The 15,192-nt window shown below is 33.3% G+C and overlaps 1 protein-coding gene across 10 annotated transcripts in view; it reads left to right on the top strand.

Annotated features, from left to right (window-relative positions):
* The window catches only part of SHLD2 (shieldin complex subunit 2), a 95,143-nt gene that overhangs the window by 61,128 nt on the left and 18,823 nt on the right, over window positions 1-15,192 (top strand). For all 10 annotated transcript variants that reach the window (XR_013763540.1, XM_079138207.1, XM_079138209.1 and 7 more), the window contains 3 exons: window positions 7,191-7,385; window positions 7,540-7,674; window positions 14,676-14,882. Coding sequence is in view for 9 of the 10 variants with exons in the window: in XM_079138207.1 (XP_078994333.1) it covers window positions 7,191-7,385; window positions 7,540-7,674; window positions 14,676-14,882 (537 nt within the window). In the remaining variant the exon portion in view is untranslated. The remainder of the gene's footprint in view (window positions 1-7,190; window positions 7,386-7,539; window positions 7,675-14,675; window positions 14,883-15,192) is intronic.

The raw sequence follows: 15,192 nt of genomic DNA, 5'->3' as shown, positions 1-15,192 counted from the left end.
TGACAGAATAAAAAACAGAAACTTCTCCAATACCTGGTGATTAAATAATGCGCTATTGTATGATGAATGGATAACAGAAGACATCACGAGGGAAATAAAAAAATTCTTAGAAGTAAACGAGAACACAGGCAAATCATATCAAAATCTCTGGGACACTATGAATGCAGTACTTAGAGGAAGATTTATTTCATAGGGCGCATTCAACAAAAGAAGTAGAAATCAACAAATAAATGACTTAACACTACAGCTCAAAGTCCTAGAAAAAGACGAGCAGACCAACACCAAAAGTAGTAGAAGACAGGAAATAGTTAAACTCAGAGCTGAAATCAATGAAATTGAAACAAAAGAAACAATACAAAAAATTGACAAAATAAATAGTTTGTTCTTTGAAAAAATAAAATTGGTAAACCCTTAGCCACACTAACAAAAAGAAAGAGGGAGAAAACTCAAATTACTAAAATTTGGAATGAACAAGGAAATATCACAAAAGACACGAGTGAAATACAAAACGTTATTAGAAGCTATTTTGAAAATCTATACTCCAACAAAGCAGAAAACCTCGAAGACATCAACATGTTTCTAGAGACATATGAATTACATAAACTGAATGAGGAGGACATACACAAATAAATCAATTTCAAGCAATGAAATAGAAGAGGTCATCAAAAGCCTACCAACAAAGAAAAGTCCGGGACCAGATGGGTTCTCAGCCGAGTTCTACAAAACATTTAAAGAAGAGCTCATTCCAATATTCCTCAAAGTATTCCATAAAATAGAAGAGGAGGGAACCCTCCCAAACTCATTCTATGAAGCCAATATCACCCTGATACCTAAACCAGACAGAGACACATCGAGGAAAGAAAATTTCAGACCAATATCCTCAATGAACATCGATGCAAAAATTCTCAACAAAATTTTAGCAAATCGCATACAAAAACATATTAAATAGATATTGCACCATGATCAAGTGGGTTTTATCCCAGGGATGCAAGGTTATTTCAATATCCAGAAATCAATAAATGTCATTCACCATATCAACAGACTTAAAGTCAAGAATCACATGATTATTTCAATAGATGCAGAAAAAGCATTCGATAAAATACAGCATCCCTTCTTGCTCAAAACACTAGAAAAAATTGGGGTAGTGGGATCATTCCGTAACATTGTAAAGGCCATCTACACTATGCCCATGGCCAATATAATTGTAAATGGTGAAAAACTGAAAGCATTCCCCCTAAAAACTGGAACAAGGCAGGGATGCCGTCTTTCACCACTTTTATTCAACATTGTCCTTGAGACTCTAGCGAGAGCAATTAGAAAAACCAAAGAAATTAAAGGGATACGAATTGGAACAGAAGAACTCAAACTATCCCTGTTCGCTGATGACATGATTATATATTCCTGTAAATTCCACCAGAAAACTCTTAGAACTCATAAGTGAATTCTGTAAAGTAGCAGGTTACAAGATCAATGCTCATAAATCCAATGCATTTTTATACATAAGTGATGAATCTTCAGAAAGAGAAATTAGGAAAACTACCCCATTCACAATAGCATCGAAAAAAATAAAATACTTGGGAATCAATCTCACAAAAGAGGTGAAAGACCTCTACAATGAGAACTACAGAACACTAAAGAAAGAAATGAAAGAAAACCTTAGAAGATGGAAAGATCTCCCATGTTCTTGGATAGGAAGAATTAATATTCTCGAAATGGCCATACTACCAAAAGTGCTATACAGATTCAATGCAATTCCAATGAAAATCCTAATGATGTACCTTACAGAAATAGAGCAAGCAATTATGAAATTCATCTGGAAGAATAAGAAACCCAGAATAGCTAAAGCAATCCTCAGTAGAAAGAGGGAAGCAGGGGTTATTGCAATACCAGATCTTCAACTCTACTACAAAGCAATAGTAACAAAAATGGCATGGTATTGGTACCAAAATAGAAAGGTAGATCAATGGTACAGAATAGAGGACACGGACACAAACCCAAACAAATACAATTTTCTCATACTAGACAAAGGGACTAAAAATATGGGAGAAAAAAATGGAGAAAAGATAGCCTCTTCAACAAATGGTGCTGGAAAACTGGAAAACCATATGCAACAGAATGAAATTAAACCCCTATCTCTCACCCTGCACAAAACTCAACTCAAAGTGGATCTAGGACCTCGGAATCAGACCAGAGACCCTGCATCTTATAGAAGAAAAAGTAGATCCAAACCTTCAACTTGTAGGCTTAGGATCAGACTTCCTTAATGGGTCTCCCATAGCATAAGAAATAAAAGCAAGAATCAACAACTGGGATAGATTCAAACTAAAAAGCTTTCTCTCAGCAAAGGAAACTATCAGTAATGTGAAGAGAGAGCCTACAGAGTGGGAGAATATCTTTGCCACTCATAATTCAGATAGAGCACTAATTTCCAGAATATATAAAGAACTCAAAAAGCTCTACACCAAGAATACAAATAATCCAATCAACAAATGGGCTAAGGAAATGAACAGACTTCACAGAAGCTGTACAAGCAATCAACAAATATATGAAAAATTGTTCAACATCTTTAGTAATAAGAGAAATGCAAATCAAAACTACCCTAAGATTTCATCTCACCCCAATTAGAATGGTGATTATCAAGAACACAAGCATCAATAGGTGTTGGCGAGGATGTGGGGAAAAAGGTACACTCATACATTGCTGGTGGGGTTGCAAATTAGTGCAGCCACTCTGGAAAGCAGTATGGAAACTCCTTAGAAAACTTGGAATGGAACCACCATTTGACTCAACTGTCCCACTTCTTTGCCTATACCCAAAGGACTTGACTTAAAATCAGCATACTACAGAGATACAGCCACATCAATGTTCATAGCTGCTCAATTCACCATAGCCAGATTGTGGAACCAACCTAGATGCCCTTCAGTTGATGAATGGATAGAGAAACTGTGGCATATATATACACAATGGAATATTACTCCGTCATGAAGAATGATAAAATTATGGCATTTGCAGGCAAATGGATGAAATTGGAGAATATCATGCTAAGTGAGATAAGCCAATCTCAAACTAAAGGACGAATGATCTCTCTGATAAGCGGATGAGGACATATAATGGGGGGTAGGAGGGGTTTGCGTTAGGGTTAGGGTTAGGGTTAGGGATAAGGAGGGTGGTAAGAATGGAGGAAGGAAGGACTGTATAGAGGAAAAAGAGGGGTGGGAGGGGTGGGGGGGAAGGGAAAAAATTACAGAATGAAACAACATTGCCCTATGATTATGATTATAGAAATGGTATGCCTTGACTCCATGTGGAAATAGAGAAACAACATGTATCCCATTTGTTTAAATAATAAGAAAAAAAATTGAGACATGACACAAGGATACTTCTATTACTACTTTCATTTAATATTGTATTAGGGATATTAAATAGTGTGGTAAAACATGGAAAAAGATATATAAAGTTTAGAAGGATGAAATAAAACTTATAGATACTATGCTGGGTTACATAGGATCTTTCCCCTTTAAAACTATAAGCTAATTATTAGAAATAATGGGAAAGTTTCGCAGGGGTGCCCAGCTACGAGATTCATGTAGAAAAGTAAATTGCATCTCCAGTATGGAAACAACTAATAACTAGTAACACTTAAATAGAGAGAAGGCACTATTTGCATGATTATCACATGTATTAAGTATATAGTAATAAATCTAACTCTGTGTAAGACAGACTTCAGAAGGAATAGTTATGTTATATTAGGTAGAGGGGAGTGAAAGAAGGGGAAAGGGGTATGGGGGTAAGAAGGATAGTAGAGTAAAACACATTATTACGTCATGTACACATATGACCACATGACCAATGTGATCCTACAATATCAGAAAAATGAAAAATTATGCTCCATTTATGTATGATATATCAAAATGTATAAATGCATCCTACTGTCATGTACAACTAATTAGAACAAATAAAAAAGGAAAAGTTTTAAATTAAGAGAAATTAAAGATGAATTAAATAAGAATATGCCTTATTTGTTGATTGGAAGATTTAACATTGTGAAGATTTCTGTTTTCCCCAAGTTGGTGTATAAATTCAGTATCTAATGAAAATCCCAATATGATTTTCATGAAGTTCGATAGATTATCTGATATTTATGTAGAAGAATAAATGTCCCAAATCAGACAGGGCATTTTATAAAGAAGAGTAGGCAGGATGATTTGCCCTCTCAGTTATCAGGACTAAGTGTGAACTATGGTGATTAAGACAGGATGGTTTTGGTCAGTTGTAAGTCAGTCACTTTTTTTAATTTTGTGATTTCTTAAGATTGAAATTTAATCTTTTACTGAACTTGAAGTTACCACAACTAAGAAAATATGTTTATGTGAATGATAGCTAATGGGCATAAATATTATTCAAGAGATTTGGGAGACAGATATCTCTCATCTTAAGTTTTATCTAGATTCAGGAATGGTTTAGTAATTTCATAAAAGTATACCTTCATTTTATTTATTTATTAACAGGCAAATAAATAAATCCAGAGTGCTGAGGATCTAACCCAGTGCTTCGCACGTGCTAGGCAAGCGCTCTACCACTGAGCCACAACCCCAGCCCCATAAAAATCTTTGAACCTAATTCTGCAGGAAGAGTATCCCATGGAGCTTCAGGTTTTTGTAAAGCAACGTGAAAAACCTTAAACTAATGAAATAACCTTTAGAAGTTACTTCAAATTCTTTGTTTTTATATTTATGTAGGAATTTATGTTGCTTTATTTTTCACAGATTAGTAGCTAAATAAAGTATATTCTAAAGTATTTTTGTTTGATTTAGGGAAATGGTTATCAGTTGATGGTTTGAGAATACTGCAATTATTTTTCTTAAAGAACAACTTAGTTTGGTTAGTTTGAGTTTGCAAGTAGTTACATTAAAGAAAACAATTTTACTTTTCAAAATGTATTGCACTTTTGTAAAAGAATTCTGTTCTTTCTCATTACAATTGTTACATGTTTTACAAACTAGTTCTGAAAATGTGATGGGATATAAATTTATCTTGACTCTTACTAAGTTAAACATATAATTCAAAGGCTAACACAATGTTTCCATGAGGTAGTCTGTTTGTTTGGAGTCTTAATAATTTGATATTTCCATGTTGATTTTTATGAAACAAGGACTAATATATAATTTGATGTTAGAGATCATTTTTCTCACTAATGGCCCAGAGATTTATAGATTCACAGAGCTCGTTATTGACAAAGTCAAAATTTGAACCTGTCTCTTCTGAGTCCAGATGTGCTAGAAATAACTATGGAAAAATTCAGTCTGATTAATAAATTGGAGCTATGGAAGGAGATATTTGGAGTTGAGTGGAGGTATAACCCAATTGACCTCCTACTATTGTTTCCCTTATTTAGTTTTCATGCTGTCCTTTTTCTTATGTATGTTATCTCTGTTAGTGAGATCAGCATTGTTTCATAGAATTCACTTGGGTATTGAGTAATCCTAATTAGAGTATGTTCCTTTTATCTGTCTGAAAACTTTAAAACATTTATCTAATCTATCCACTTAGCTGTGCGAGAAATCTTTTCTTTACTCTTCCCTTACATTTAACATTTCATTCCACTGCAAATAAGGCAATGATACACAGTGATATTAGCAGTATAATTTTACAGTACAATTATTGAAGATAACTTGAATGCCATTTATATCATTACTTTAAAATTACAATAGTAGATAAGCTGCTGTATATTGTACAGTAAAATTGTTATAATAAATATTATTTAGATATGACTTTGTATGCTTCAGCAGACTACCAAAAGCAGATTTCTAACTCCTTCTCTTTATCTTGAAATGAAAGCAAATCTTGACCTAAAAAAACTCAGACATTTTCCCAAAACCCAGCTCAAGAATTCCCTCAAAAAAGCCTCTCCCAGCTTTCCCAGGCAGTTCTTTTTCTCTGTGTTCTTAGGAATGCTTGCCTATATGTGGCCAGTGTTTGTTATTGTCCCTTTCTAGGTTGATGACTCCTTCAGTGTTGAGATTGTGATGCGGTTTGTTTTTGTATCTTTGGTACTGATATAGTGCCTGGCACATAACAGATAATGTCCTGAAGAGTGAATAATGAGGGTTTAATCTAGCTGAGGGAGTACACAAGGATGAGCATATTAATAGAAGAAAAGAAGAATCATAAATCAACTTATAAACTGTTCTTTCTAAAAAATAACAAGTACTTTTTTGCCAACATCTTATTTTTTGTCAACAGTCAAGCAAGTATTCAAACATAACTCCTTTTCCTTCAGGGAAATTAAAATTTATACATCAAAATTCATCAATCAGGGGCTGGGGTTGTGGCTCAGTGGTAGAGCACTTGCCTATCATGTGTGAGGCACTGGGTTCAAATCTTGGCACTGCATATAAATAAATAAATAGAGGTCCATCAACAATTAAAAAAATCATCTGTGTATTTCAAAAGCACATTTTATTGTATGTAAAGTACAACTCCAAAAACAAGAAAAAACTGAGATAAGAAAATAATTTAAATATTACTGAAGAATTAAATAACCAATCTTACAATTGAGCATTATTACAACGTGGCACATGTTTAAATGCCAGACGAGAGAGAAAAAAAAAAAAAAAATTCTTGAGTTCAGGAGGAAGAATTCCTGGGGGCCTAGAATGGTTGTTAAAATGTGTGGTATTTGGATGGTGAAAGAAGAGCATGACAGCATTGCAGCCTAATAAAAGCAACAGCATTACAGCTGCTCATCATCGGCTGCATAAACATGGGAAAAATTAAGGCATGTTCAGTAGAGTATTTCTGATGGGAAGTGCTAAGGGGCTTGTAGAAGAATGGCAGTGGTCAGGATAGGTGGGAAAGACAACAAATATTTTCATGGTGGTGGAGGGGTTAAAAAATGGAATTTCAAACTGGCTAATTAGTAGAAAAGTGGTATTTTCAACCAAATAAGAAGGGGAAAGAGCAAAGTTTTTTGAGATGGTAAATAATTCTGTTTCTATTGCAGAAAAATATCAACTATATTTTTGCATTTAAGCTGATTCAAGAATATGTTTATGTACAAATGAAGTCACGTTTTATGTCTAATCACACTTTATGACATACAGTTTAGTTCAAAGAAAATATTATGCATTATTAAGCAAACATGATGTTGCCATTCTTTGTCCATGTTTGTGTGTTTTTTCCTTCCTTAGATTCCGGTATAGTTAGCGATGTTGCACTTAAGGATTTACTGGCATATGTGTCTTCAAACCATTTCTATCTCAAAGATCTTCCACAGAGGCAGCCTCAGAGAGGGAACAGTATAGAGTTTGTAGAATTGGAGCGACTTCAACCTGATATATTAGTCCATGCAGTACTCAGAGTTGTGGATATCACTGTACTGACAGGTAAACATTTTGAGTGCCTCTTTAATTTTAGATTATAAAAAGATTAAGATACAGGACTGTCTTAGTTTATCGCCTAGTTATCACTATTTATCATGAGACATTATAATGTCACCTGTGATAAACTAAGGCCAATCAAGATCTTTTCCTTTTCCAGAGTCATTATACAGTTACAGAGGACAGAAGCAAAGGAAAGTTATGTTAACAGTGGAACAGGCCCAAGGTCAACACTATGTGCTTGTATTATGGGGTCCTGGAGCAGCCTGGTACCCTCAACTTCAAAGGAAAAAAGGTAAATACACCAAAAAAGCATTTAACCTATTTATATTTTGGTAAATGATTAATGCTTATCAGCCTAAAATGAAGAGAATCTGAAGAGATGATGATTGAATAATATTCTGCAAATTTCTTAGAGTTTTAGACCTCTTAGCAATTAAGTAGTTATTATCTCTAATTATCTAAATAGTTATTATCTATAATTAATACTGACAAAGTAAAGGCTTATATTTATCTTCAGATATACTACTTTACCTTTCTTAGCGAAGATCTTATCTCCTTCAGATAATGTTCTTTACAAATTTAATTCTGGAGAAACTTCTATGTTTTTATTTTTTCCTGCCAAAGTGCTCTGATAAATAAACTCCTCTTTGGTTAGAAGGCAGATGTTAGGGCAGTTACATTAACTCTTTCAAGTCACAATTACTATTCAATAAATTACCATGTTCCAGGTGTTTATTCCAGTTGTTTTAAAACTGAAGCCACAATAGGATGCTCATTTTTAAAAGATAACCTGTTGTTACATTTTTCTCTAAAGCATAAGTTAATAATTTATGGTGCATTGCATTAAATGGTATTGATGTATCAATAAAATAATATATCTTCCTTTTGCTTTTGGGAGATCCATTAGTTGTAATAATTATTTGCTTTCCTGAGATCCTTTAGTTGAATAGTTTAATAGTAGTTTATGAATTGTTTTGCTCTGCAAAGTTAATAGAGATTGCTTAAGCATATGAACCATTATTTTTACCCAAAGGAGTTAATGTCTCTTTCTAAACTTCTTCCAACCAAATAGTTACCTGAAGATAGGATCTGTCACATTGTGTCTCTTAATCATTAATAGCCTATAACTAGAATTTGAGATAAGTCTGACTTTTGACTTTTATGCTAGGATCAAACAGTGACAGATGTTTGTTTAGTTGAGAAATCTGACAAACATTCGTTAGTAGACTAAGTGTGATCATTGACCACCATGTCACAGCTTGGAACATGAGTCTAGTGCATGCTGAACAAAAATGTAGGTCAGGGGTATAATGGAGCTGTAGCAAAGTGGCTCAGTGTGTGTATCATTTTAATGTTAATAGTTATTTAGTAACAGAAGAGAAATTATAGTTGTTTCTAGATAATTCTATGGTATTTAGGTTAATATTGAAAACTTACAAATTGAGGAGTTAAGATGTAGTTCTTTATTCATTTGTTAATTCAACTTACTTTTGTTTATACCATTGTTATAAAGTTTTAACATCCATTTCAATACCTCAAGACAATTGTTTTTAATAGGAAATGCCAATGTTGAAGGACACTTAAGTGGTTCTGGTTTAAGAAATTATTAACATTCTATTTATTCATTTAATATTTCTTGAGGCCTTCTCTGTATTTACCTCTGTATGGAGCACTGGATTTACTTGGTCGTAAGGATAACAAACTGACATTTAGATGATATAATCAGAAATGATCACCAATAGTTATTATTGAAGATAATAGAGTTGATGTTTTTGGAATGAATCATAAGAAAATTCACATTCCTTTGAAACATGCATTTCTAGTAGGAATTTGACGTGCTTCATCTGTAGCAAGCATTGGTCACAGTTTAGGTCCTGACAAGGGTAAACTAGGGCGTAAAGTACACTTTAAAAAAAATTTTTTTTTAGTTGTAAATGGACACATTTTATTTTATTTATATTTATGTGGTGCTCAGGTTTGAACCCAGTGCCTCTTGCATGCTAGGCAAGTCCTCTACCACTGAGCCACAATCACAGCCCTAAAGTATACTTCTTTATATTTTTTATTTATTTTTAAAATTTTTACAGATTGCATTTTGATTCATTATACACAAATGGGGTCCAATTTTTCATTTCTCTGGTTGTACATGTTGTAGAATCACACCATTCATGTCATCATACATATACATAGGGTAATGATGTTTATCTCATTCCACCATCTTTCCTTCTCCCAACTCCCTCCCTTCCCCTCATTTCCCTCTATATAATCCAATGTTCCTCCTTTCTTCTCTTACCCTGACCCCCCTCCTCTGTTATGTATCAGCATCCATTTATCAGAGAAAACATGCGGCCTTTGGTGTTTTGGGATTGGCTTATTTAAAGTACACTTCTTAAGAGTAAACTAAAATATCCAGAAATAAATGCTTTTTCAGTGCAATGTTTTTCTGAAATTATTTAATAGAAGTCATAATATTTCAATTATCAAATATATAACAAATCATAATAAGATACTCTCAAGAAATAACTAATTAAGCACAGAGCATATACAGATAGTCCCAACACTTAAGACTGTATGTTTAAAAAAAGCCGAGGACTGGGGATGTGGCTCAGTGTGACTCAGTGGTAGAGTGCTTGCCTAGCATGCACAAGGCCTGAGGTTCAGTCCCCAGCATCACCAAAAAAAAAAAAAAAAAAAAAAAAAAAAAAAAAGACTATATGTTATATCAAGTCACAGTTATGTCTGCATGGAGGTTTGAAATCCACTAACCTCCTTAGTTCATGATTCAAATGTAAAAATATATCAGAGTTTATCTCATACAACTCTCCCTCAGATTTCACTAACTTAACTGACACACAGTTCCTTTCTGTTACTTTAACATGCCAACCTTCTCCTGTTTCAGGGTCTTAAATGTATCTTAGATTTATTCTCAGGTACACTATTAGTCGCTTCTCCCTAGAGCACTTTTTGCTCCAATTTTATATCCTCAGAGGCCTCACACATGTATGACATAATCACTCTCTGTCAGATCACCCTTTGTACTCCATTCTAGCTCATTGTCTTGTTGATTAATTTTCTTACTACAGTAGAATGTAAGTTCTATGAATACAAGCACCTTGTCTAACTAGTTCACCCATTGTATTTTCACTACACTGCACTGCCTACACTAGTAGTTATTTTCTTTATGAACGAAGATTAAAATACAGGTTATTCAACCATTCAAATTCCTCACTGTCTTTAAAGAGTAAAAGAGTCAAATTTGAGGCTGAAATAAAGTTGCTGGTTTTAAAAACAATAAGGAAAAAAATCACAAGGATAAAAATAAATAGGTATGCATTTGAAGATTTTTTAATCCATGGGATGTGTTAAAAAAATTATGGGTAGAGATGTGGGTGTAGCTCAGTGGTAGAACTCATGCTTAACTTGCACCAGACCCAAACAAACAAAAAACTAATTGCTAAACTTGGGTTCTGATGGCTTGTATTAGAGCTAGAACTCCATTCTGCTGGCTAGCTTAAACAATTCCAAGTATGTGGGTGTCTCATAGTAGCCAAGGGCAAGAGTGCTGGTGGATTCTAGGGACCCTTAGAACCAGGAACCTAAAAGCTATAGCAGGAGCTTTTCTGTGTATTTGCTTTATCTGAAATTATTTAATAGAAGTCAGATTTTCTCTGCTTTTCCATAATATAAAAAACAGAGGATGGTTGCTCCCTAGCTCCTGATTTTACTTTTCCTTTTAAGAGACTAGTCCTACCAGGCATGGTGGCACATGCCTGTAATCCCAGCAACTCAGGAAGCTGAGGCAGGAGGATCACAGGTTCAAAACCAGCCTCAGCTACTAATCCCTAAGCAACTTAGTGTGACCCTGTCTCAAAATAAAAAGGACTAGGGATGTGATTCAGTGGTTAAGCGCTTCTGGGTTCAATCCCCAGTACCAAAAAAAAAAAAAAAAAAAAAAAAGAGAGAGAGAAGAAGGGTTGGGGAGAGACACCAGTCCCATTTCCAAATTCCCAGCAAAGAGAATCTGATCGCCCAGACTAAATCTGATTCAACAAGTTGTGACCAGGAAGACAGAGTTATATAAAATATAATAGTCATATGAGCGCTTAAACTTAATTCAGTGGCAGGAAATAGTTAAGGGAGTTGTTTATGGTCTGGGTGGACACGTAATGGTATTTACTATCCAATATATATATATATATATATATATATATGTGTGTGTGTGTGTGTGTATTCACTAGCTTAGAAAGATGTGTATGATGTATTACTTAGTTTTTAAAAGGACTTCATAAAACTTAGTGTATGATAGGATCCCATTCTTATAAAAGTATAAGTATCAATGTACATTTAAAGATCTGAAAATATATATAACAAAATGCTGTCAGTGGTTATTCTGTATAATGGTCTTATGTTTGGTTTTTATTTTTTATTTATACCTTTAGTTTGAATTTTATCTGAATTTGTGTGTGTGTCTACATTTATTTTTTTAACTTTTGTAAAAGCCTTCAAACATAGGAGAGTAGTGAGAATAATAAGTATGAATAAGGAACTTAACTATCCATTAGTCAGCTTATTAAAAATGACCAATTAACCTATTACCTCCCTTTTATTTTACTAAGTGTTTTACAATAAATTTATTATTTTAAAAATCAAACTAAAACATTTTCCTTTTGAAAAAAAGAATATTTGACGTTTAGAACATTTAACAGTGATTTGAGGAAAAAATAGAATGCAATTTCTATTTCATGTCTGTGCCAAAATAATCCCAGATGCATTAGAGGTTCAAATATGAAAAAAAGAAACAAGTAGAAGAAAATAGAAATGAATTCTCTTGGAATGCAAAGATTGGATAATTAAATAAAATGTCGCAACAAAATCTACTAAACAAAAACAACCATATGCAAAATGTGACAAACCAGAAAAAATTGCATTGTGCCCGAAAATAATGAAATAAGAAAAATCTGTAAAGATAAATTGAAAAGAATATAAAGAGGCAAGGCTGTAAAGAGGGAATAAAAATGGTTAATAAATATATGAAAAATTACTCTGCAAGTAATTAAAGATACACAAATAAAATAATGATAGATGATTTTTCTTGGAAGAAATTGATAGAAAAAATTGGGAAAACAGCTTATAAACAGTTGGGAATGTAAATTGGCAGAACCATTTTGAGGATAGTTGTAGATGCCTTATAAAAGAATTTGAGGTACCTTTGACTCATTACACCTTGAGCAGGACATCAATTACAATTGAGCAGGAATATCTGTAAAGATGTAGCTGTAAATGTTTTTATCATGTATTGTTTATAATAGTGAAAAATAAAAAGCAAAGTGTATCAAAATAGAGAATTGCTATAATAATTTTAAAGATTTTGGTGTGTCTGTACAATGGTATATTATGCAATTTAATAATGTAGTATAATATTTAATGATATGAAATATATATTTGATACATTAAGCAAAAAATTTAAAAAATTGCAAAGAACCGGTTGTCTAAAAAATTGTTAATTGTGTTTGTTTTAGGGTGTTGAGATCATGAAGCTACTGTTTAGTTATTTACTTAGCTTATCTGTGATTTCAAAGTGTGTATTTTTTAGTAAGACAAGAAAGCTAAAAGTAGCAATTTTTTGTTTGTTTTGTTTTGTGGTGCTGGGATACAACCCAGGGCATGCTAGGCAAGTGCTGTACCACTGATTTACATACCCAACCCATACCACCAGCTGGTAGTGATTGGTTTTAAGCAACACTTTGGAATATTTATACTTTAGTTCTGTCTAATGATGCTGTCTGTACAGATTAACTGACATGTTTACTTATTATCTACCAAAAAAAAAAAAAGTGAAAAAACCTAAGAAAGTGAGTGGGTGGGAATGAATTAGATTTATGACCTGAAGTGGGAAACTAAACAGGCAGCTGTTATTATTTGAAAAATTAGTGCTGAGAAATTTCCTTTTGTTTATTATCATTTTAAAGTTGAATTTACTAATATATAATGATTATTTGGCAAGAAGATCTATTCTACTGTGTTTTAAAAATTAGAATTATTACTGGGATAATTACATAATACTTTTTCATTAAGTTCTAGAAAAGTTAACTAAGTATGATGACTAAGCTATTGAAATACCAGTAAAACATTGCTTATGTAAACCTGTGTCCATTTCAATGTCCTTAAAAAATACCTTCTAAAAAAAAAAATCTTTGGGCTGGGGATATAGCTCAGTTGGTAGAGTGCTTGCCTTGCAAGCACAAGACCCTGAGTTCAATCCCCAGCACGGCAAAAAAAAAAAAAAAAACAAAAAAAACTTTGCCTGCAGATATCAAAATGAGAATTTGCTATTCAATAAAGCAGTTGGTTATAATAAATTAAGACTTTAGGAGACCAAGCAGTCTTTAGAAAATCTTTATTAAAATTATTTCTAATGCTTGCTTTGGCAGCATATATACTAAAATTGGAACAATACAGAGAAGATTAGCATGACCCCTGCGCAAGGATAACACTCAAATTCGTGGAGCATTCCATATTTTTAAGTGGATAATGATATATAATTGGGGGGGGGGGGTGGGGAGGAGAGAAGAATGGAGGAACTTTAGATTACTGTAGAGGGAAATGAGAGGGAGGAGGGTATGAAAAATAGTGGGATGAGGCAGACATCATTACCTTATGTACATATATGATTACACAAATGGTATGAATCTACATTGTGCACAACCATAGAAACGAAATGATGTGCCCCATTTGTGTACAATGAATCAAAATGCAGTCTGTAAAATAAATAAATAAATAAAAAGAAAACATTCAATACAAAAAAAAAATCTCATTTGCAAGGTCTCCTCTATATCAGGAGGATGATGATTCTAACTCATTAGAAGCTCTTATTAATAAAAATGTCATCGATTTAAAAAAATTATTTCTAAGTGAGGCATGGTGGTGCATGCCTGTAATCCCAGCAATTTGGGAGGCTGAGGCAGGAGGATGGCAAGTTCAAAGCCAGCTTCAGCAACTTAGTGAGACCGTGTCTCAAAATAAAAAAAATTTTTTAAAAGGGCTGAGGATGTGACCCAGTGGTTAAGCATCCTTGGGTTTAATACCCAATACCTAAAATAAAACAAACAAAATTATCTCTAACGTAATTATACTATGGCTTTAAAACAGCATTTATATTTTGTCTCTTTATGCCCAAATTCTTTAGTCATAAAAGTTGTATTTAAGTGTTTCAGTTAGGCTAACCTGTTTAATCTGATTCTGAACCTATACCTTTTCTCTTTGGGTAACTTTTTGTTTTTGTTTTTGTTTAAGATTATATCTGGGAATTTAAATATCTTTTGGTTCAGCGCAACTGCACACTAGAAAACCTAGAATTGCATACAACACCATGGTCATCCTGTGAATGTCTGTTTGATGATGATATAAGGGCAATTACATTTAAAACAAAATTTCAAAATAGTGCACCCACTTTGGTCAAGATGTCCGACTTAGCAACCCATCTAAAGGATAAGTATTCAGGTAAGATCTTTATACACATAAAATGTTGATAGAGATAATATGAGCCATTTGTGAGAAAAAGTATAATTGAATATAAAAGTAAACTTGCAAATAACTAAACCAGATATTGACAACCTCTTAGCTTTCTATCTCTAATCCTTTGAGGTAAATTTGTATTAGGGATCACTTAAAAATATTTTTCATGCATAGTTACCAGCAGCTCATAATTTGATAAATTAGAAATAGGCAAATGACCTTAACCAGAGTTAGTGTTGAGATAAACATCTTATGAAGTAACTCAACTGTCATCTAGACATGCTTGCTAAGATTT

This window comes from Sciurus vulgaris (assembly GCF_902686455.1).
Source record: "Sciurus vulgaris genome assembly, chromosome: 4".
Lineage (NCBI taxonomy): Eukaryota > Metazoa > Chordata > Mammalia > Rodentia > Sciuridae > Sciurus > Sciurus vulgaris.
The sequence above is the reverse complement of the archived record's forward strand: the minus strand, read 5'-3'. Positions and strand labels throughout refer to the sequence as shown.